This window comes from Scyliorhinus canicula, chromosome 8 (genome assembly GCF_902713615.1).
Source record: "Scyliorhinus canicula chromosome 8, sScyCan1.1, whole genome shotgun sequence".
NCBI lineage: Eukaryota > Metazoa > Chordata > Chondrichthyes > Carcharhiniformes > Scyliorhinidae > Scyliorhinus > Scyliorhinus canicula.
This window is the reverse complement of record NC_052153.1, coordinates 32,283,213-32,306,482: the sequence shown is the minus strand read 5'-3', so window position 1 is coordinate 32,306,482 and position 23,270 is coordinate 32,283,213. Positions and strand designations below refer to the sequence as shown.

Below are 23,270 nucleotides of genomic sequence, written 5' to 3'. Positions count from 1 at the left end.
GACGTACTATGGAAGACCTGTCAAAGGCCGACTGGCCAGAGAAATTCAACAACATCCACCAAATCCTCCATAACAAGATGTCGGCAACAGGCCTCACCGATGGAAAAAGACAGAAACCATGAGGTCAGACAGGAGTCAAGCAGGGATAGAACATAGAACATAGAAAAATAGAGCACAGAACAGGCCTTTCGGCCCACGATGTTGTGCCAAACCTTTGTCCTAGATTAACCATAGATTATCATAGAATTTACAGTGCAGAAGGAGGCCATTCGGCCCATTGAGTCTGCACCGGCTCTTGGAAACAGCACCCTACCCAAGGTCAAAACCTCCACCCTATCCCCATAACCCAGTAACCCCACCCAACACTAAGGGCAATTTTGGACACTAAGGGCAATTTATCATGTCCAATCCACCTAACCTACACAGCTTTGGACTGTGGGAGGACACGGAGGAAACCCATGCAGACACGGGGAGGATGTGCAGACTCCGCACAGACAGTGACACAAGCCAGAATCGAACCTGGGACACTGGAGCTGTGAAGCAATTGTGCTATCCACAATGCTACCGTGCTGCCCTTACGAACAAATTAATCTACACTCCATTATTCTACTGTAATCCATGTACCTATCCAATAGCCGCATGAAGCTCCCGAATGTTTCCGACTCAACTACTTCCACAGGCAGTGCATTCCATGCCCCCATTACCCTCTGGGTAAAGAACCTACCTCTGACATCCCCCCTATATCTTCCACCATTCACCTTAAATTTATGTCCCCTTGTAATGGTTTGTTCCCCCCTCGGAAAAAGTCTCTGACTGTCTACTCTATCTATTCTCCTGATTATCTTATAAACCTCGATCAAGTCGCCCCTCATCCTTCTCCGTTCTAATGGGAAAAGGCCTAGCAGCCTCAACCTTTCCTCGTAAGACCTACTCTCCGTTCCAGGCAACATCCTGGTAAATCTCCTTTGCACCTTTTCCAAAGCTTCCTCATCTTTCCTAAAACGAGGCGACCAGAACTGCACACAGTACTCCAAATGTGGCCTTACCAAAGTTCTGTACAGCTGCATCATCACCTCATGGCTCTTAAATTCAATCCCTCTGCTAATGAACGCTAGCACACCATAGGCCTTCTTCACAGCTCTATCCACTTGAGTGGCAACTTTCAAAGATCTCTGCTCCTCCACATTGACAAGAACCCTACCATTAACCCTGTATTCCGCATTCATATTTGTCCTTCCAAAATGGACAACCTCACACTTTTCAGGGTTAAACTCCACCTGCCACTTCTCAGCCCAGCTCTGCATCCTATTTATGTCTCTTTGCAGCCGACAACAGCCCTCCTCACTATCCACAACTCCACCAATCTTCGTATCTTCTGCAAGTTTACTGACCCCCCCTTCAACTCCCTCATCCAAGTCATTAATGAAAATCACAAACAGCAGAGGACCCAGAACTGATCCCTGCGGTACGCCACTGGTAACTGGGCTCCAGGCTGAACATTTGCCATCCACCACCACTCTCTGACTTCTATTGGTTAGCCAGTTCGTTATCCAACTGGCCAAATTTCCCACCACCCCATGCCTCGTTACTTTCTGCATAAGCCTAACATGGGGAACCTTATCAAATGCCTTACTAAAATCCATGTACACTACATCCACTGCTTTACCTTCATCCACATGCTTGGTCACCTCCTCAAAGAAGTCAATAAGACTTGTAAGGCAAGACCTACTCCTCACAAATCCGTGCTGACTATCCCTAATCAAGCAGTGTCTTTCCAGATGCTCAGAAATCCTATCCCTCAGTACCCTTTCTATTACTTTGCCTACCACCGAAGTAAGACTAACTGACCTGTAATTCCCATGGTTATCCCTATTCCCTTTTTTGAACAGGGGCACGACATTCGCCACTCTCCAATCCCCTGGTACCACCCCTCTTGACAGTGAGGACGAAAAGATCATTGCCAACGGCTCTGCAATTTAACCTCTTGCTTCCCATAGAATCCTTGGATATATTCTGTCAGGCCCGGGGGACTTTGTCTATCCTCAAGTTTTTCAAAATGCCCAACACATCTTCCTTCCTAACAAGTATCTCCTTGAGCTTACCAGTCTGTTTCACACTGTCCTCTCCAACAATATGGCCCCTCTCATTTGTAAATACTGAAAAAAAGTATTCGTTCAAGACCTCTCCTATTTTGTCAGACTCAATACACAATCTCCCGCTATTGTCCTTGGTCGGACCTTCCCTCGCTCTAGTCATTCTCATATTTCTCACATATGTGTAAAAGGCCTTGGGGTTTCCTTGATCCTACCCGCCAAAGATTTTTCATGCCCTCACTTAGCTCTCCTAATCCCTTTCTTCAATTTCCTCCTGGCTGTCTTGTATCCCTCCAGCGCCCTGTCTGAACCTTGTTTCCTCAGCCTTACTTAAGTCTCCTTCTTCCCCTTAACAAGACATTCAACCTCTCTTGTCAACCATGGTTCCCTCACTTAACCATCTCTTCCCTGCCTGACAGAGACATACATATCAAGGACACGTAGTATCTGTTCCTTGAACAAGTTCCACATTTCACTTGTGTCCTTCCCTGACAGCCTATGTTCCTAACTTATGCACTTCAATTCTTGTCTGACAGCATCGTATTTACCCTTCCCCCAATTGTAAACCTTGCCCTGTTGCACGCACCTATCCCTCTCCGTTACTAAAGTGAAAGTCACAGAATTGTGGTCCTATCTCCAAAATGCTCCCCCACTAACAAATCTATCACTTTCCCTGGTTCATTACCAAGTACCAAATCCAATATGGCCTCCCCTCTGGTCGGACAATCTACATACTGTGTTCGAAAAGCTTCCTGGACACACGGTACAAACACCACCCCATCCAAACTATTTGATCTGAAGAGTTTTCACTCAATGTTTGGGAAGTTGAAGTCACCCATGACTACTACCCTGTGACTTCTGCACCTTTCCAAAATCTGTTTCCCAATCTGTTCCTCCACATCTCTGCTGCTATTGGGGAAAACTCTCAACAAGGTGACTGCTCCTTTCCTATTTCTAACTTCAACCCTTATTACCTCAGTGGGCAGATCCTCCTCGAACTGCCTTTCTGCAGCTTTTATACTATCTCTAATTAACAATGCCACCCCCCCCCCCCCCCACCTCTTTTACCACCCTCCCTAATCTTATTGAAACATCTATAACCAGGAACCTCTAACAACCATTTCTGTCTCTCTTCTATCCAAGTTTCCGTGATGGCCACCACATCGTGGTCCCAAGTACCGATCCATGCCTTAAGTTCACCTACCTTATTCCTGATGCTTCTTACCTTGAAGTATACACACTTCAACCCATCTCCATGTCTGCAAGTACTCTCCTTTGTCAGTGTTCCCTTCCCCACTGCCTCACTACACGCTTTGGCATCCTGAATATCGGCTATCTTAGTTGCTGGACTACAAATCCGGTTCCCATTCCCCTGCCAAATTAGTTTAAACCATCCCGAAGAGTATTAGAAAACCTCCCTCCCAGGATATTGGTGCCCCTCTGATTCAGATGCAATCCATCATGCTTGTACAGGTCCCACCTTCCCCAGAATGCGCTCCAATTATCCAAATACCTGAAGCCCTCCCTCCTACACCATTCCTGCAGCCACGTGTTCAACTGCACTCTCTCCCTATTCCTAGCCTCACTATCACATGGCACCGGCAACAAACCAGAGATGACAACTCTGTCTGTCCTGGCTTTTAACTTCCAGCCTAACTCCCTAAACTTGTTTATTACCTCCACACCCCTTTTCCTACCTACGTCGTTGGTACCAATGTGCACCACGACTTCTGGCTGCTCACCCTCCCCCTTCAGGGTCCTGAAGACACGATCCGAGACATCCCTGGCCCTGGCACCCGGGAGGCAACATACCTTCCGGGAGTCTCGCTCACGACCACAGATTCTACTATCTATTCCCCTAACCATTGAATCTCCAATTACTATTGCTTTTCTATTCTCCCCCTTCCCTTCTGAGCCCCAGAGCCAGACTCAGTGCTGGAGACCTGGCCGCTGGGGCCTTCCCCCGGTAGGTCATCCACCCCCCCAACAGCATCCAAATCGGTATAATTGTTTTGAAGGGGAACGGCCACGAGGGATCCCTGCACTGTCTGCTTGTTCGTTTTCTTTCCCCTGACTGTAACCCAGCTACTCTTGTCCTGTACCTTGGGTGTGGCTACCTCCCTGTAACTCTTCTCTATAACCCCCTCTGCCTCCCGGATGATCCGAAGTTCATCCAGCTCCAGCTCCAGTTCCCTAACATGGTCTCTGAGGAGCTGGAGTTGGGTGCACGTCCCGCAGGTATAGTCAGCGGGAAGACCGGTGGTATCCCTCACCACCCACATCCTACAGGAGGAGCATGCAACTGCCCTAGCCTCCATCCCCTCTTACTTTACAGAATATAGCTGCCCTGTGGACCAACTGGACCTCCGCCCTCTGACTTTGCTCCCAGTCAGCTGCATTCTCTGTAAACTCCTGGCTCCCTTCTCGCTATTTGTGGAAATGAAATGAAAGGAGCACCTTACAGGTTTAGATAAAGGATCTGGATCGGTGCAGGCTGGGAGGGCCGAAAGGCCTGTTCCTGTGCTGTAATTTTCTTTGTTCTTTGTTGTTCTACTCCCTCCTCACCTAACTCCCTGTCACCAAACTCTCACTATAGCACTCAAATGCACCAAATTTAGCACCCCCTCAGTCACCAAAGTCTCACTATAGCACTCAAATGCACCCAAATTCAGCACTCCCTCAGTCACCAAACTCGCAATATAGCACTCAAATGCACCCAAATTCAGCACTCAGTGCAAACAATGTCTGCACTGTAGCTGGATCCCTTTTATACTGTGAATCTAGCCTCTGAAAACTGACATAACCCTATTAACTAATTAACACGCTCCAGCTGCAAGTTGTTACAAGTAGAACCTTTGTTTCAAGCTGATTGAAAATTCACCTTCTTCTCAACCAAACAGCAACTTTTAAGTTAATTAACTAAATAAAAGAAAGACTAGACTGAAGATAAAAATGAACCCTTATACTCCCTCAGTCACCAAACTCTCACTATAGCACTCAAATGCACCAAATTCAGCACTCAGTGCAAAAAAAAACTTCCCAGTAGAGTGGACATCATCTACAGGATGGACAAAAAACCTTTCAACCTCAACTGATTGAAATCCAAGAAAAAAACAGCACCGACATCACTCGTGGAACTTCAGTATGCGCATAGCATTGCCATCTTCACTCTCTCAGAGGAGAATCTCCAAGCCATGCTTGACACCTTCATGGAAGCACATCGAAGAATCAGTTTCAGGCTCAACCTCAAGAAGATTCAAGTCCTTTACCAACCTCCCCCAGGGGAAGATCCGATCTCACCCTCCTTCAAGATCAATGGAGAAACCCTGCCAAATATGGAACATTTCCCATACCTGGAGACCATCTCTCTTCTAAGGCTGATATGCAGAGATCTAACATCGTATCCAATCCTTGAGCACTTCCTCTGAAATCTAAGGACGAGTCTTCGATGATAACACCAAGATGATCATATACTACAGCAATCGTCCTCCCAACACTTCTCTATGGCTCAGAAACTTGGAATACATACGGATGCCACCTCAACACCCTGGAGAGGTACCATCAATGCTGTCTGAGATAGATGCAACATCAATGTCCTTGAAGGAGTCAAGAGCATCAGATAGAGACCATGATCATCCGAAACTAAATCCGTCAGGCCAGCCATGTGCTTAGGATGTCATAGTGCTGACTGCCAAAGCAAATCTTCTTCGCCCAGATCAAGGAAGGCACCCAAACTAGAGGAGGTCAAAGGAATTGCTTCAAAGACACCCTGAAGACTTACCTCAAGAAATGCAACATTGATGTTAATGCCTAGGAGAGCCTTGCTCAGAAGATACCTACATGGGGGAACCTGCTGATTGAAGGGACACAATTCTTTGTAGGCACTCGACACCAAGAGGAGACCCAGAAAAGGAGCGAAAGAAAGGAATACCAGCGATCTAGAGTCCAAGGACCAATTTCACCTCCCAGAAATACCTACCAAGTGTGCAGTCAAAGATGCGGCTCAAAGATCGGGCTCATCAGCCATGCAAGAACCCACGACCTGCAACATGAAATTTCTTAGGTGGATAATCATAATTGTTAGCGAGCGATTGCCGAACAAGAAGATATCTTTGGACTATGGGAGGGAACCGAAGCATCCAGAGGAATTGCACGCAGACACGGAGAACATGCAAACTCCACACAGGCAACCACTGAGGTCATAATTGAACCTGGATCTCTGGCACTGTGATGCAGCAGTGCTAACTACTGAGCCATCGAGCCACCTTTGACATCAATAAAACATTTGACTGGCAGCATCAGGGAGCCCTCACAAAATTGAAGTCAATAGCCATCAGAGGGAAACATCATACTGAGCACAAAGGTTATGGGGCGGAATTCTCCGCTCCCGGGAAAAATCGGGAGGGCCGTCGTGAACTCGGCCGGTGGGGCTAGGAGCGGCGCTCCGTAACTCTCGGCCGCGGGGGCGTCGCGCCAAGAATGATGCAGCCGGCACACCTAATGACGTCAGCCGTGCATGCGCAGGTTGGCCGGCTTCAACCCGCGCATGCACGACTGACGTCATGACACTGACGGTACGAACCCGCGCATGCGCGGTGGCCGTCTTTCCCCTCAGCCGCCCCGCAAGACGTAGCGGCTTGATCTTGCGGGGCGGTGGAGGGGAAATAGTGCGTCCGATTTGGACGCCGGCCCGATGATCGGTGGGCACCGATCGCGGGCCTGTCCCCTCCCGAGTCGTGGTGCTCTTTCCTTGCTAGGCCACCTACAAGCCCCAAACGGGCTTCTCACTCCCGTTTCACGACGGCGGCGACCAGGTGTGCTTGCCGCCATCGTGAAACGGCCGCGAACAGCAGCCCTCTCGACCCATCCGGGTCGGAGAATCGCCGTTCGCCGTGAAAAACGGCGAGCGGCGATTTTTCCGAGCGGGAGGGGGGAGAATCGCGGGGGACGCTGGGGGGGCGTGAAATTTGTCGGAGGGCCCTCCCGTGATTCTCCCACCCTGCGTGGGGAGCGGAGAATCACGCCCATGGCTTATGGAGGTCAATTATTTCCATTCCAGGGTATCACTGGAGTTGTGTCCTAGGCCCAGCTATCTTGAGTTGTTTTATCAATGACTTTCACTGCAACACAAGTTCAGGAGTGGCCATATTTTCTGATGATTGCACAATGTTCAGAGTAATTCCTCGGACACTGAAGCAGTGCATACCCGCATGCAGCAAGACCTGGATAATATACAGGTTTGGGTTATCTCCAGCAAAAGAGAATCTAACCATCTCTCCTTGACATTGAGTGACATTTTCTGTGCTAAAATATTCACCATCAGATGCCTGGGAGTTAGCTGAGCAAAACTGAGCAAACCGTAACTGGGTCAGCAATACTGTGGCTACAAGAGTAGGCCCAAATCTGGGAATTCTGCAGTGGGTAACTTGCCTCCTGACTCCCCAAACCCTGTCCACCATCTACAAGGCACAAATCAGGGGCGGCATTCTCCCCTACCCGGCGTGACGGAGGGTCCCGATGTAGGGGAGTAGCGGCAACCACTCAGGGGTCGGGCCTCCCCAAAGGTGGGGAATTCTCCCCACCTTTGGGGGCCAGCCCCGCGCCGGAGCGGTTTGCACCAGAAGACTGGTGCAAAAAACCGGCGCCCCCGGCAGCGGGGCTGGCCGAAAGGCTTTCGCCGGTTGGCACATGCGCCGGCAGTGACGTCAGCGGCAGCTGGCCGCTGAAATGCTTCCGCCATGGTGAAGGCCGTGGCGGCCGCGGAAGAAAATAGTGCACCCAGGGCACTGGCCCGGAGTCTGAGTGGGGGGCCCCGATCGCGGGCCAGGCCACCGTGGGGGCACCCCCCGGGGTTCGATCGCCCCAGGACCCCGGGGCCCGCTCGCGCCGCTGATCCCGCCGTTCCAGAGGTGGTTCAAACCTCGGCGGCGGGAGAGGCCTCCCAGCGGCGAGACTTCGGCTCATCCGGGCCGGAGAATCACCGCAGGGGCCTCTCCGATCGGAGTGGCGGGATTGCCGCCACCGCCACTTCCCGGGTGGCGGAGAATCTCTGCCACTGCGGGGGCGGGATTTTCGGCGGCCCCAGGCGATTCTCCGACCCTGCTGGGGGTCGGAGAATTTCACCCCAGGAGTGTGATTGAAAAATTCCACTTGCCTGTGTCACAACATCCTGGACTAGGGCGCATTCAATTCCAGCCCCACTTGACCCAGAGTCGCAACAGCGGCAAAATTGGATTTTATTTAAAAGATCCAATGTCCTCAGTAGAGTCCAATAAAGTAGTGACCAGGTTTGTAGCTTTGAAACACAAGTAACCGTACAGTATTATATTTAAAAGAACAGAAAATGTAACTGGCTGTCTACTACCCCTACCCCCCAACAAGCCCTTTATAACTCACCCACTCTCCACACACAGCCAGACAAACAACATAGAGGGGAAAGGATTGTGGAAAGTGAAATAATACATAAACAAAAATGAAATGGTAAGTATCCTTGATGTATTGGGAGGACTGAAGTTCAAGGTTTCATTTCTAGGTCAGAGATAGTTTTCTATTGTAATGTTGTCAATTTTCTCGGGAGACTCAGCGTCATTTCAGGTTTACAGGAATGGGCGTTCCAGGCACTCACTGCTTTCAGAACAATGCTTTCACTTCAGTAAGCAGGAGACAGCGAGAGAGAGCATTTCCTTTTTAGTTCCAGGGCTTGAACATTCCAAATAAAGTCTCTCAAAGTGCCACTCAGGAACCAATCACTGACTGTTGTCGGGCAGAACACTGTCCCTGGCCAACTCTCTGGTTGCCAGTTAAGCAATCCAATTCAGTCCCTCCAAAGCTGGTTCCTAACATCCTCGGTGCCGAGGAGTCTGGTTTCTCCTTTTCAAACTACAAAACCTGGGAACACAGTGTCCGAGCAAGCAGGCTGTTCCAACAGAGTCTTCTTCTTAAAGGCACATTCCGATTATGGGCCCACGGACCAAAAATAATGAAAAAAAATCAAAGACATGGGAACAAAGGAAATAACAGGAAAGACTCTGACATCTGGATGAGTTCAGCTCCAACAATACTCGAGAAGTGCAACACAATCCAGGACAAAAATTTCACTTGATTGGCACCCCATCCACCACTTGGTCACAGTAGCAGCAATATGTACCATCTACACTGCAGTAACTTGCAAATCCTCCTTTTGCAGCACCTTCCAAACCCGCAACCTCAATGGGATCACCACCACCTGCAAGTATCCCTCCAAGTCTCGTCTCACCCTGACTTGGAGCTACACCACTGTAACTCGGGTAACATCATGGAACTCCCTTTGTAAGAGATTTGTGGGTGTATCTACACCACGTGGACTGCAGGAAGTCCATGTGGTGGCTCACCACCATCTTCTCCAAAGCAGTTGGCATGAGAAGTAAATGCTGGCCTTGCCACTGATATTCACATCTTGCATTGAAGGGTAAGAAGAAATGATCATACCTATCATCTGGGGAGAATTGTTTTGGATTATTTAATCTTTGTATTGCTGATTTTCAAGCAGGATTAGCCTTCAGGAGGAAGTAGGAATCTGCTTGGTAATGCACCAGGTTTCTGAAGACTTCATTGTCCTGGTGAAATATGTTACCAAGACTATTGATCTGACTTTTGTGTAATTTTGTTCCCTAGTCGTTCCTAATTATTTTACCAGAAATTCCGCATTATGGCATGGGGGTGGATTCTGGAGCAATAGGTCAGAAGGTGAAAGCATTGAGGGAGAACTAGGGAATAGAGCCAGTATGGCTCTGAGGCAGAGCAGGCAGGAAGATGTTGCTGAAAACAGCGGGTCTGGTGGCCTGAAGTGCATATGTTTTAATGCAAGAAGGATTACGGGTAAGGCAGATAATTTGGAGCTTGAATTAGTACTTGGAACTATGATGTTGTTGCCATTACAGAAACCTGGTTGAGGGAAGGACAGGATTGGCAGCTAAACGTTCCAGGATTTAGATGTTTCAGGCGGGATAGAGGGGGATGCAAAAGGGGTGGCGGAGTTGCGCTACTGGTTACGGAGAATATCACAGCTGTACTTCGGGAGGACACCTCAGAGGGCAGTGAGGCTATATGGGTCGAGATCAGGAATAGAGGGATACGGACCCAAGAAGTGTAGAAGATAGTAGTTTCGTCAGGCAGCATGGTCGGCATGGGCTTGGAGGGCTGAAGGGCCTGTTCCTGTGCTGTACTTTTCTTTGTTCTTATTACATAAACTGAACTAAAATTAATATTTTAAAAGAGTAGCCTTTTACTTAGCTTCAATTGCTTAGTTTTGGATCTCTGCCTACTCACTACATCTGCACAATTCTGCTCCTCGGCACTGCCGTCTTGCCAAAGATGTGGGACAGAATTGATGGCTTCAACATTGTATCTGTGTGAGTCCAGGGCTATATAACTGCCAAAGTAACTTGCCAAACGTTGTTACGCTTTAAAAAAAAGAAAGACCCACCAGAAAGAACAGCAGCATATAATCTAAATCTCATAACTTCCAGAGTCCTGCTTTTCCATCATACTTTTTTCAATAAATGTGATTATCAGGAAGGCATGTAGATATAATAGGGATGTATCTAGCTCAAAATGAAAATGTCTTATTAATAATTGTTTTTTAAAAACAAGTAACTTTGTTTTTAGTTTATTACTTGGTGTCGTTCTGCTGTGTAACATCTCTAGTGAGAGCATCCATCGCTGACCCAGGGCAGCTGCCACAGAACCCCGAACTATCATACTCAGGTAGGGTATGCAATGCAGTTTCCTATACATCAAGTAGTATACATTTTGCACAATGTACTATGGTCCTTTTGGGAATATAGCTTTGAACCTACTGTGTGATACTCATGTATAATTCACATTGCTTCCACGATGTTGCTTCCATCTTTTCTCACTTCCTTCCCCTCTTAAAAAAGGTTTGAGATATTTTCTGTTATCTTGCAGTTATATTCTTCCTCTCATTATTTGACATGAAGCTCTGCTTCAGTCACTAACTTCTGACCTGTCTGTTATTGAGACTATGTTGCATGATGAGCTTTTATGCTGGAGATTGTGTCATTACAGGGTACTGGCACAGAGTTTAAAGCATATTTATTTTAATTCTTGCCTGTTTAGCTGTGACTAGTTCTCTAAAAAACAAGTGTTGCTGAAAGAAAATTGCTTGTAATCAGTTAAATTTAGTAAAAATTGCGAGTAAGTTTTAAAAATCCAATTGCAAAATGCATGATGCGAGATTAGGAAAGATTGGAGCAAAGAGTATTTGATCATCTGAGTCCATTCCCCTCCTTATTGATCTTTCATCTTGTTCCCATTCAAATAATTATCCAGCCTCTCTTTGAAGATATAAATTAATTCTACCCCACTGGGATTTCTTTTCAGATATATACAACTCTGGGTGTTGAGGAATGAAAAGAACGTCTTTTTACGAGTTTTATGAAAATGCTGTAGATTTTTTGTGCTTAGTCCCAATTTTAAGAACTTATTTGATTGACATCATCAATCTTTTATTCACCTGAATCTTCCCCTCTTTTTTTTTCCACCCGGATCTTTTTTTAATGTATGCTGGCACATTTTTACAATTTTCTCATAGTTTAGGATGCTAATCCCAAAATCACCCAAGACCCGCTCTGAACCCTAACTAATATCCTTTTGAAGGAAGTAATTATGCATATTATTCTGCATGTGATCTTGCAGTGATTTTTACAAGTTTGAAGTAATACATTGTGACGATGGACAAATTCTCGTATTTGATTGGCCTCAGGAACACCGACACACTATCTTATATAAAGATTCTTTTGAATATAATGTTGATTGTTTTGTATGTGTATGTTTTAAAGAAGCAGTTAGATATGTGGGGCGAAGGGGATCAAAGGGTATGGGGGGAAGGCAGGATGAGACTATTGAGTTGGATGATCAGCCATGGCATAATGAAGGCAGAGCAGGCTTGAAGGACAAAATGGCCTCCTCCTGTTCCTATTTTCTAGTTTCTATAATTTATGTGTTGAAGTAGCATTTTGAAATCCAAGTGTAATGGATGCAGAGTTTCATCTCAGTCATAATGGGGAAGTGTCCAATGCACCATGCTGATATGGATTTAGGTGAAATATTGTGAATTTAATTTTGACTTCAACTAATTGAGGCCCAGGCATGGGGGCTGATTATTTGACTCCCATGTGGTGTTGACTGTGTCCACACTTTGCTGGCTGATCACATTCCTGAGCAAGAATGAGCTGACGTTGCCCAATAACAAGGTCAACGCATCAGTATTGGGAATGGTGATTGGGTTTTGAGGTGCTGACAATTTGCCTCACTGAGAAAAGGGAAAGAGGATGCGGAGGAAATGCTCAAGAGCACTGGAATAAAAATATTCACTTTACTTTTGTTTCCTCAATGTCCATGCCACAGTGACATTTGACAGTTGGAACACTGCTGAGGTGCCCCTGTTAATTTTTTTTGGGGGGGGGGGTGCTTTCCCAGTCTGACTATTTTGGTACTCTCGTCAATCTGGTTGCAGATGGCGCAAAAGGTTGTAGCAGAGGTTCGGAACTACTCATTGTTTCTTGTATTGGGACATATTGAGTGCCTCTGGTCTTACAGGTTCTGAACAACTGTTATATGTGGTGCCCATGTTCAAATCCATCCGTGGTCCTGGAGAACAAAAAACATACAAATGTTTGTGAAGATGTCACATTTTCCTTTTCTAACCAAGACATCAAGTATGCATAGGTTTCAGACCCTGGGAATATGTGTCAATGATGTGCTTTGCTTGTAACTTTATATGACATTTTGATGTTGAAACCTTTATTTAGAATCTGAAAGTTGTATGAAAGCTGTGTGATTTCCCCAAGGACTTGCCTCTCCTCTTTTTGATTGTTGGTTTCTGCTTTGGTGCATCCAGAGAAGGGTTGTGGAAATCACTATTCGCAGAGTGGGGATAATTTAACTCCCCAAATTTGGTGGGTTTGAGTTTTGTGGATAAAAATATTAAAATTCTTAACCCAAGTCCAACATCCACTTGTCTGGTTTTAATGTAGGGGGAATGGATGACCAATTTGCTCTCGGGAGGCTAGTCTTTTTCAAGGAAACTGTGTGCCTCTATTTTAAAATGCTTCTATTTCTAACTCAATTTGGCCCGGCAGCCAAGGGTAGCCCCACAGGTACAGTGAAAGGAAATTAAGGAAGTACATTGTCAGCACTGCTTGTGGGCCAGGAAGAGCAGTTGCGTATCCTCCCAGCCCATCAAGCTGCCCAGTAAACCTCCCACCTACACGATTGCCATATCCTCAAACCCCTCCCAACAGCAACTGTTCCCATGATCATCACCCCCTCCCAAAGAATGATCCCCACTGCACCAAGGGCAGTCCCACTGCACCAAGGGCGATCCCCACTGCACCAAGGGCGATCCCCACTGCACCAAGGGCAGTCCCCACTGCACCAAGGGCGATCCCCACTGCACCAAGGGCGATCCCCACTGCACCAAGGGCGATCCCCACTGCACCAAGGGCGATCCCCACTGCACCAAGGGCGATCCCCACTGCACCAAGGGCGATCCCCACTGCACCAAGGGCGATCCCCACTGCACCAAGGGCGATCCCCACTGCACCAAGGGCAGTCCCACTGCACCAAGGGCAGTCCCACTGCACCAAGGGCAGTCCCACTGCACCAAGGGCAGTCCCACTGTGGTAATATAACTGGATTAGTAATCCTGAGGCCTAAAGTAATGCTCTGGATACATTATTTCAAATCCTATCTCAGCAGCTGGAGAAATTTCAATTTAATTAATAAATTGGGAATAAAATGGCAGAGTGACACAGTGGTTAGCACTGCTGCCTCACCCTGGGTTCAGTTCCGGCCGAGGGTGATGCACTTTCTCCCCGTGTCTGCGTGGGTTTCCTCCCGATGCTCCGGTTTCCTCCCACAGTCCAAAGATGCGCAGGTTAGGTGAAATAAAAACAGAAAATACAGGACAATCGCAGCAGGTCTGAGAGCGACTGTGGAGAGTGAAGGGAGCTAATGTTTTGAGTATGGATGACTCTTTGTCAAAGTCATCCAGATTCGAAACGTTAGCTCCCTTCTCTCCTGCTGCGATTGTGCAGTATTTTCTGTTTTTGTTTGAGATTCCACCTTCCGCAGTAATTTGCTTTTAACTTTATGCAGATTAGGTGGATTGGCCATGATAAGATTAGTGTCCAGGGAAGTACAGGTTAGGTGGGATTACGGGGATTAGATGGGGGAGTGGGCCTAGGTAGGGAGCTCTTTCAGAGAATTGGTTCAGACTCAATGGGCCAAATGGCCTCCTAATGCACTTTAGAGATTCTATGGACCAAACTGCGCTAAGAAATCAGCTTGCCGTGGCGCAAAGTGGACAACAAAAGCTGTGAGACCCCGCTCCTGGGATCTACATGGCTTGCAACGCCTCACAAGATCCAACGCAATCTCACAAGAGGTTGCAATGTAAATCCAGCCGTTGTGGATGGGATCAGTTTTTAGCAAATCTGCCTATTGTCATAATATACATCCAGGTATATGATGGTGTGCAGACAGGCAGTGATTGACACACAGGATGACCAGTGAACACACAGAATACAGCAGCCAATCACCAGACAGGACACGACCACTATAAAGCCAGAGGGCACCAGTTTTCCTGCTCTCTCGGGATCCAGCCTCTAAGACAATCAGAGCTCGTGAGCAGCAACTAGAACATCCACCATGTGTTAGTAAGATAGTCTGGTCAGGTTAGCCTCCGGTCTCCAGTCAAGTCAGCAGAGTGTCAACCCACAGTTAAAGCATGTATTATAGTTAAGTGTTCAATAAAATCGAGTTGCATTTCTTCAAGTGTTGGAAGCCTGTCTCTCTCACCACTGCAGTAAACGCAGTCCTCGCAGACCCAGCTTCCCCACCACATCACCTATTAGAGCGAGTCAGCTAGTCTCACTATTATGCAGTTTCCTGAGGTACCCGTGGCATTGGGATCTATCCCCTTAGTCTCAGAGACCTCGGGCGAGTGCCACTCCGCAGTGGTCCGCCAAAAGGGGGCCAGACAGAACGGCACTCGTGGATATCTCAAAGGTATGCCCTTTGGGAAGGTACCCTGACATTGCTGATGGCACTGCCAGGGCACCAGGTTGGCACTGTCAAGGTGCCAAGCTCGCATTTTTTGCACGGGTGCGATCGGGCCGGGGTGCCTGTATGGGTGTTGGGAGAGTGCGGCGAAGGGAGGCGGGAAAGGGGGCAGAGACCTTCGTACAGTGCATTGGGGCTTGCTTGGGGGTCGAGTCGGTGGCTTCGGAGGCTGATATCTCGTTATATCTGAGGAGTTCAGGGGAGCTCCTCGGTATAGAAAATGGAACTGCGTGCGGTCTCTGAGATGAGGCCTCTTATTTAATGTGCGCGCGTGGAAAACGCGGCTAAATGCACACGCTATGGGACTTTGTTCCCATTAAATTGAATTGTGCCCTATGATTCTAAAAGGCTCATTATGAATAATTACCAGATTATATGAAAACAAACCTACTCAATACCTTCAAGGGAAGAAATCTATCGGCCATGTCAGGCCAATTCAGATCCACAATAATGTGGTTGACTATTAACTGCTCTCTGAAATGATATAGCTGTTATATTGTATTATTTGTACAGATTTAGTGACTAATTGTTGTGCAAATGTACATCTAGGGTGCCACATTAGCTGCTGTACTGAGGAACAATGGGTGCGATTCTCCGCAAATGGGGAGAATCGTAAAGGCTGCCGTGGGACAGGCTGTGACCCACGGCAGCCTTCACGGCCACTTCCGGGGCTGATTCTCCCCCCCGGGCGGGGCTAGGAGCGCGGCCCCGTGCGTCACGGAGGCGTGGCCTTGATGACGGTCGTCAAGGCCGCACGTCAAGCGTCACGGCGGCTGACTCAGCCGATGACGTCAGCCGCGCATGCGCAGGTTGGACAACGCCAACCCGCGCATGCGCAGTTGGTGTCTTTCTCCTTAGCCGCCCGGCAAGACGTGGCGGCTTGATCTTGCCGGGCGGCGGAGGGGAAAGAGTGCGTCTGTTTTGGACACTGGCCCGACGATTGGTGGGCACAGATCGCGGGCCTGTCCCCTCCTGAGCACAGTCGTGGTGCTCCCGTGAAAATCGGGCCTCTAGATGCCCCAAACTGGCATCTGGCGCCCGTTTCACGACGGCAGCGAGCAGGTGTGTTTGCTGCCGTGGTGAAACGGGCATGAAGGGCCGGCCGCTTGGCCCATCGGCCTCGGAGAATCGCCGCTCGCCGTAAAAACCGGCGAGCGGCGATTCGTGGCGTGGGTCGGGCGTGGGGCGGGGGGGAGAATATTGGGAGGGCGTGAAAAATGTCGGGAGGCCCTCCCGCTATTCTCCCACTCGGTGTGGGGGACGGAGAATCGCGCCCAAATGTATCTGTCCGCCAGGCTTCTCCCAAACTGCAAGAAATACACTCGATTTAAGCTTCAGCATTTAGAGTGTGAGCAATGTGATTACTTTGAACTTGCGGTAACCAGAAGACGTAATAGTATCAAACCCCGACTGAGAAAAGCACTGTTGGGTGTACCTACACCACGTGGACAGCAGTGGTTCATAAGCCGGCTCACATCGCCTTCTCTAGAGCAAAGGGGGATGCGCAATAAATGCTCGCCTTCTCAAAGATGTTCACACCCCAAGAATGAACAAAAAAAACCTCTCCCATGATTTATTTCTACTACTAAGCAGACCAGATCCTTGAATGAATAATTAAAAATATGTAGGAAGGTGGTGGGAGTGGGTATTTTATGGTGGAAAGGTAAGCTTGCTCTCTCTTCTGATTTTGAATTGAATCACAAATGAATATTTGTACTGATTGCCCTTGGTATCACAGGCAAAATACGTGTCACTGAATTAACCATCATGCAGGACAATAGTACCAATGAAATGCAACTTGTAAGTGGATATGTTTCGATTGCAGCATTTGATGTTGGCTGCCATGACAATGAAAGAACTAATTTTCCTGCCAACTTCTTCCTATCTGAATCCTCCTGAAAGGAGATACGATTCCCGAGGCACTCAACATAATCGTATTGCATGTTCAAAAGATTATTGTTCTTGTGAGTGAAGATGGAGGTTGGGGTGCTGGCTATTGCCATTTGAATCTTCCCCAGCAGATTTTACATTCAGGAGGAAGGAACTCTTGGGTGGAGAGTAAAAATGCATGCCTGGACCAACATGCCCCACAGGGCAAGTTCGGTTAAAATGACTGCTGAAGGGCAGCACGGTGGCTCAGTGGGTTAGCACAACCGCCTCACGGCGCTGAGGTCCCAGGTTCGATCCCGGCTCTGGGTCACTGTCCGTGTGGAGTTTGCACATTCTCCCCGTGTCTGCGCGGGTTTCGCCCCCACAACCCAAAAAAAATGTGCAGAGTAGGTGGATTGGCCACGCTAAATTGCCCCTTAATTGGAAAAAATAATTGGGTAATCTAAATTTATAAAAAAAAAAATGACTGCTGGAGTTTTGTCAGGTCACTCGGTTGTGCGGTATTGCAGCCACCATTTGGATCCCAGGAGAGGAGAGTGGACAATAATGAGAGTGAAAACACTTTGCAACTTTTTTTTATTGTCACTCCAGCATCAGTTGAGAAAATCTAACTGAGCACATGCCTGGAGTCACTCTTGACTCTGTATGCTTTGGCGCAATCTTGCATTAAATGCAATGGGCGCGATTCTCCCAAAGGGAGAGAAAGTCCCGACGCCGGAGTGAAAACTGGAGTGTTTCACTCCGGCGTCGCAGCCCGCTCCCAGCCCCCTATTCAGCCGCCCCCGTGGGGCTAGGAGTGGGGTCGCGTCTTTTACGCGCGCTGAGCCTTGGCACCGCGTACAAAGCGGTGCCGTGTAAATGATGCGGCCGGCGTCACGAAAATGATGTCACCCGCGCATGCGCGGTTGCCGATCTCCCCGAGGCCGCCCCGCAAGAAGATGGCGGATGGAGCATGCGGGGCGGCGGAGGAAAGGAGGTCCTCCTTTAGAGAGGCTGGCCCGCCGATCCATTGGCCCCGATCGTGAGCCAGACCGCATCGGAGGCCCCCCCCCCTGTGAAGGAGCCCCCCCCCCCCCCCCCCCCCCCCCCCAGCGGTCCCACACAGTTCTCGGCAGCAGCGACCAGAGGCAAAAGGGGTCGGAGAATCGCCTGGGGCCGCCTAAAATCCCGCCCCCGCCGTGGCAGAGATTCTCCGCCACCCGGGAAGTGGCGGCGGCGGAATCTTGCCACTCCGATCGGAGAGGCCCCTGCGGTGATTCTCCGGCCCGGATGGGCCGAAGTCCCGCCGCTGGGAGGCCTCTCCCGCCGCCGAGGTTTGAACCACCTCTGGAACGGCGGGATCAGCGGCGCGAGCGGGCCCCTGGGGTCCTGGGGGGCGGGGGCGATCGAACCCCGGGGGGTGTCCCCACGGTGGCCTGGCCCGCGATCGGGGCCCCCCGCTCAGACTCCGGGCCAGTGCCCTGGCTGCACTATTTTCCTCCCTGGCCGCCACGGCCTCCGCCATGGCGGAAGCGGAAGAGAACCCCACATCGCGCATGCGCCGGCAGTGACGTCAGCGGCCAGCGAAAGCCTTTCGGCCAGCCCCGCTGTCGGGGGCGCCGGTTTTTTGTGCCAGTCTTCTGGTGCAAACCGCTCCGGCGCGGGGCTGGCCCCCAAAGGTGAGGAGAATTCCCCACCTTTGGGGAGGCCCGACCCCTGAGTGGTTGGCGCCACTCCCCTACGCCGGCACCCTCCGTCACGCCGGGTAGGGGAGAATCCCGCCCCTGTTTAGAACTTGCTTCACAAAACAAAAATATCAGTCATTTGTTGAGGATTTTATAGCAGGTTTGAGGCAACAGCCAGACCCAAGAGTCTGGTCTCAATATCAGTAAATGGGGAAGGCCCAGCGGATCCTGGTTAAGCTGTCAACTACATCTTGAAGTAAGCTTAGTGACAAAGGATGAATGCTTCCTCTGCAGCTATTTTTTAATGCCGGAAGTGTATTTAAATTATTTTATTGTTAAAAATTAATTTGATGTAGGTCCAGTAGTCTATTGGGTTATTTATTAAATATTACTTGTCACAGAACTTAGTTATACTCGACTTTGCACAACTACAAGCACTGATTAATTCAGTGTGTTTGGGAGTTGCATCACTGAGCTGATTGTTGCTTAACATTTCCACTGATTACTTGAAACAGCTATATATCGATGTAGAAGTGTTATTATAAGTGCAACATTAATACCCTATAAACTGCATGGCTAGTGTTTGCTTCATGTTTATTTTGTAATCTATAAACTGGTAAGTTATTATGCTCCACCCCAATGCAAAAGGTTCGTTCCCATAGAAACGCATGTCATACATTTCTCAGTGGCAAGTACCATTCAATATGGACTGATGCAAGATACTGCATACAGAAGAATATTAATATTCTGAAATTACTTTGTCACAGAAAGTGACCCAAGCCGGGAATCGAACCCAGGACCCTGGCGCTGTGAAGCAACAGTGTTAACCACTGTGCTACAGAGCCCCTACATCTGGGGAGTGATTCTCCAGAAAAATGTCTTAGTGTCCTAGTGAACGGGAATTGTCATGCTTGGCCCAGCAAGGTGGCAACGCTATTCAATGTTAATTGGTTCACTTAACGGGGCCTCACGGACTTTCCGCCCCGAATGCCGGCTCGCCAGTTGGCATCAACATTCTGTTTGATTCAGGGAAGCTGTTCAATCTCTCCAGACGGCATGCTTCTGCCAATACCACAGAGGCAGTAATCGGACACCTTTGGAGATTTGATAGAGGTGTTCAAAATCATGAGGGGTCTACAGAGTAGAAAGAGAGAATCTGTTCCCATTGGCGAAGGGTCAAGACCAGTGGGCATGAGTTAAGGTAACAAATGAGACAGAGGGTGTGATGCATGTCAGGAGAATTCTTCAAGTGAGAACTTGGTCAAATACAGTAGGTTGAGAGGGGAAGTGAAGAGGAAAGTAAGACTGGCAATGAGAGAATCTGAGAAAGGATTGACAGTCAACATGGAATAAACTCAAAATCTACCAGCAAAGTGAACAATAAGAGCTGGGGTAGTACCTATTAGGGACAAAGAAAAAGGTGATGAATGCTTACGGGCAAAAACCAAAGTTTAGTGAGTGCTTTTTATTGCAGTTTATTAAGAAAGTGGATGCTTATATATATCATTGGAAGTGGAAATGGTAACGGTAATGGATGGGGTGAAAATTGATGAGGAGGATGTATTGGAAAGGCTGATTATGCTTAAAGTGGATAAGTCAGCGGATCCAGTGGTTTGTATTCCAGGTTGTTAAGGAAATGGGGGTAGAGATAGCATAGGGATTTCTCATAATCTTCCAAACGACCGATATGTGCCAGAGCAATGGAAAGTATTTATATTATGAAAGGTACGTTAGGGTAGAGGAGATGCTTTCATTTGTAGTGTTTGCAGAAGGATAGAAGATGATGAATTCGTGGTAGTGCGCCCCTTTATCGGGGTGTGCCTCTAAAGGGTCATGTGAGTCAATCAGCCAATGGGGGCAAAGCACAGGTTGCCAGGCAGTTAGGTGTTTGGAGCCTGATCTCACTCCCTGTACATAGTTTCTTAATTTCATAAATTGTTTGCTCATTAATCCACCTGGTGGTTGCCTGTCTGTCAGGATATTAAATTGGTGATCAGGATTGACCAGAGTACCTTCCTGCTGTTATGAGCAGGCCTCGGGTGACAACATTTCCATCGAAGCAAACTCGTTCCACAGTCTGTGAGTGATAAGAACATAAGAACTTGGAGCAGGAGTAGGCCATCTGGCCCCTCGAGCCTGCTCCACCATTAAATGAGATCTTGGCTGATCTTTTGTGGACTCGGCTCCACTTTCCGGCCCAAACACCATAACCCTTAGTCCCTTTATTCTTCAAAAAACTATCTATCTTTATCTTAAAAACATTTAATGAAGGAGCCTCAACTGCTTCACTGGGCAAGGAATTCCATAGATTCACAACCCTTTGGGTGAAGAAGTTCCTCCAAAGCTCAGTCCTAAATCTACTTCCCCTTATTTTGAGGCTTTCACTCATCAGTGGAAACAACCTGCCCGCATCCACCCCCCCCCTCCCCCCCCGCATCCTTCTAAATTCCAATAAGTACAGTCCCAGTCTACTTAACCTCTCTTCTTAATCCCATTAGGTCCGGAATTAACATAGTGAATCTCCTCTACACACCCTCCAGCGCCAGTACGTCCTTTCTCAGGGAAGGAGACCAAATCTGAACAGAATACTCCAGATGTGGCCTCACTAACACCTTATACAATTGCAACATTACCTCCCTCGCCTTGAACTCCATCGCTCCAGCAATGAAGGACAAAACTCCATTTGCCTTCTTAATCACCTGTTGCACCTATAAACCAACTTTTTACGACTCATGCACGAGCACATCCAGGTCTCTCTGCACAGCAGCATGTTTTAATATTTTTTCATTTAAATGATAATACCTTTTGCTGTTATTCCTATCAAAATGGATAACCACACATTTGTCAACATTGTATTCCATCTGACAGACCCTAGCCCATTCACTTAACGTATCCAAATCCCTCTGCCGACTTCCGGTATCCTCTGCACTTTTTGCTTTACCACTCATCTTCGTGTCGTCTGGAAACTTGGACACATTGTACTTGGTCCCCAATTCCAAATCATCTATGTAATTTGTGAACAATTGTGGGCCCAACACTGATCCCTGAGGGACACCACTAGCTACTGATTGCCAACCAGAGAAACATCCATAATTCCCACTCTTTGATTTCTATTCATTAACCAATCCTCTATCCATGCTACTACTTTGCCCTTAATGCCGTGCATCTTTTTTTAATGCAGCAACCTTTTGTGTGGCACCTTGTCAGAAGCTTTCTGGAAATCCATGATATACCATCGGCTCCCCGTTATCTACTGCACTGGTAATATCCTCAAACAATTCCACTAAATTAGTTAGGCACGACCTGCCCTTTATGAACCCATGCTGCGTCTGCCCAATGGGACAATCTCCATCCAGATGTCTTACTATTTCTTCCTTGATGATAGATTCCAGCACCTTCCCTACTACTGAAGTTAAGATAACTGGCCTATAATTACCCGCTTTCTGCCGACCTCATTTTTTATATAGTGGTGTCACGTTTACTAATTTCCAATCCACCGGGACCACCCCAGAGTCTAGTGTATTTTGGTAAATTATCACTAGTGCATTTGCAATTTCCCTAGCCATCTCTTTTAGCACTCTGGGATGCATTCCATCAGGGCCAGGAGACTTGTCTACCTTTAGCCCTATTTGCTTGCCCATCACTACCCCCTTAGTGATAACAATCATCTCAAGGTCCTCACCTGTTATAGCCTCATTTCCATTTGTCACTGGCATGTTATTTGTGTCTTCCACTGTGAAGACCGACCCAAAAAACCTGTTCAGTTCCTCAGCCATTTCCTCATCTCCCATTATTAAATCTCCCTTCTCATCCTCTAAAGGACCAATATTTACCTCAGCCACTCTTTTTTTGTTTTATATATTTGTAGAAAAACTTTACTATCTGTTTTTATATTTTGAGCAAGTTTACTCTTATAATCTCACTCTTTCTAGCTTTTTTAGTAGCTGTCTGCTGTCCTCTAAAGATTTCTCAATCCTCTAGTCTCCCACTAATCTTTGCCACTTTGTATGCTTTTTCCTCCAATTTGATACTCTTCCCTTATTTCCTTAGTTATCCATGGTCGATTTTTCCTCTTTCTACCGTCCTTCCTTTTTGTTGGTATGAACCTTTGCTGAGCAATGTGAAAAATCGCTTGGAAGGTTCTCCGCTGTTTCACCATAAAGTCTTTGCTCCCAGTCTCTTCTCTTATCCCTTTATAATTTCCTTTGTTTAAACACAAAACACTAGTGTTAGATTTTACCTTCTCATCCTCCATGTAAATTTTAAATTTCACCATATTGTGATCGCTCCTTCCGAGAGGATACCTAACTGTGAGATCATTAAGCAATCCTGTCTCACTACACAGGACCAGATCTAGGACCGCTTGTTCCCTCATAGGTTCCTTTACATACTGTTCTCGGAAACTATCGCAGATACATTCTATAAACTCCTCCTCAAGGTTGCCTTGACCAACCTGGTTAAACCAATCAATATGCAGATTAAAATCCCCCACGATAAC

At 47.8% G+C, this 23,270-nt stretch overlaps 1 protein-coding gene across 4 annotated transcripts in view; it reads left to right on the top strand.

Annotated features, from left to right (window-relative positions):
• The window catches only part of zdhhc21 (zinc finger DHHC-type palmitoyltransferase 21), a 229,507-nt gene that overhangs the window by 20,248 nt on the left and 185,989 nt on the right, over window positions 1–23,270 (top strand). For all 4 annotated transcript variants that reach the window (XR_005461553.1, XM_038804355.1, XM_038804354.1 and 1 more), the window contains exon 3: window positions 10,740–10,838. Coding sequence is in view for 3 of the 4 variants with exons in the window: in XM_038804355.1 (XP_038660283.1) it covers window positions 10,740–10,838 (99 nt within the window). In the remaining variant the exon portion in view is untranslated. The remainder of the gene's footprint in view (window positions 1–10,739; window positions 10,839–23,270) is intronic.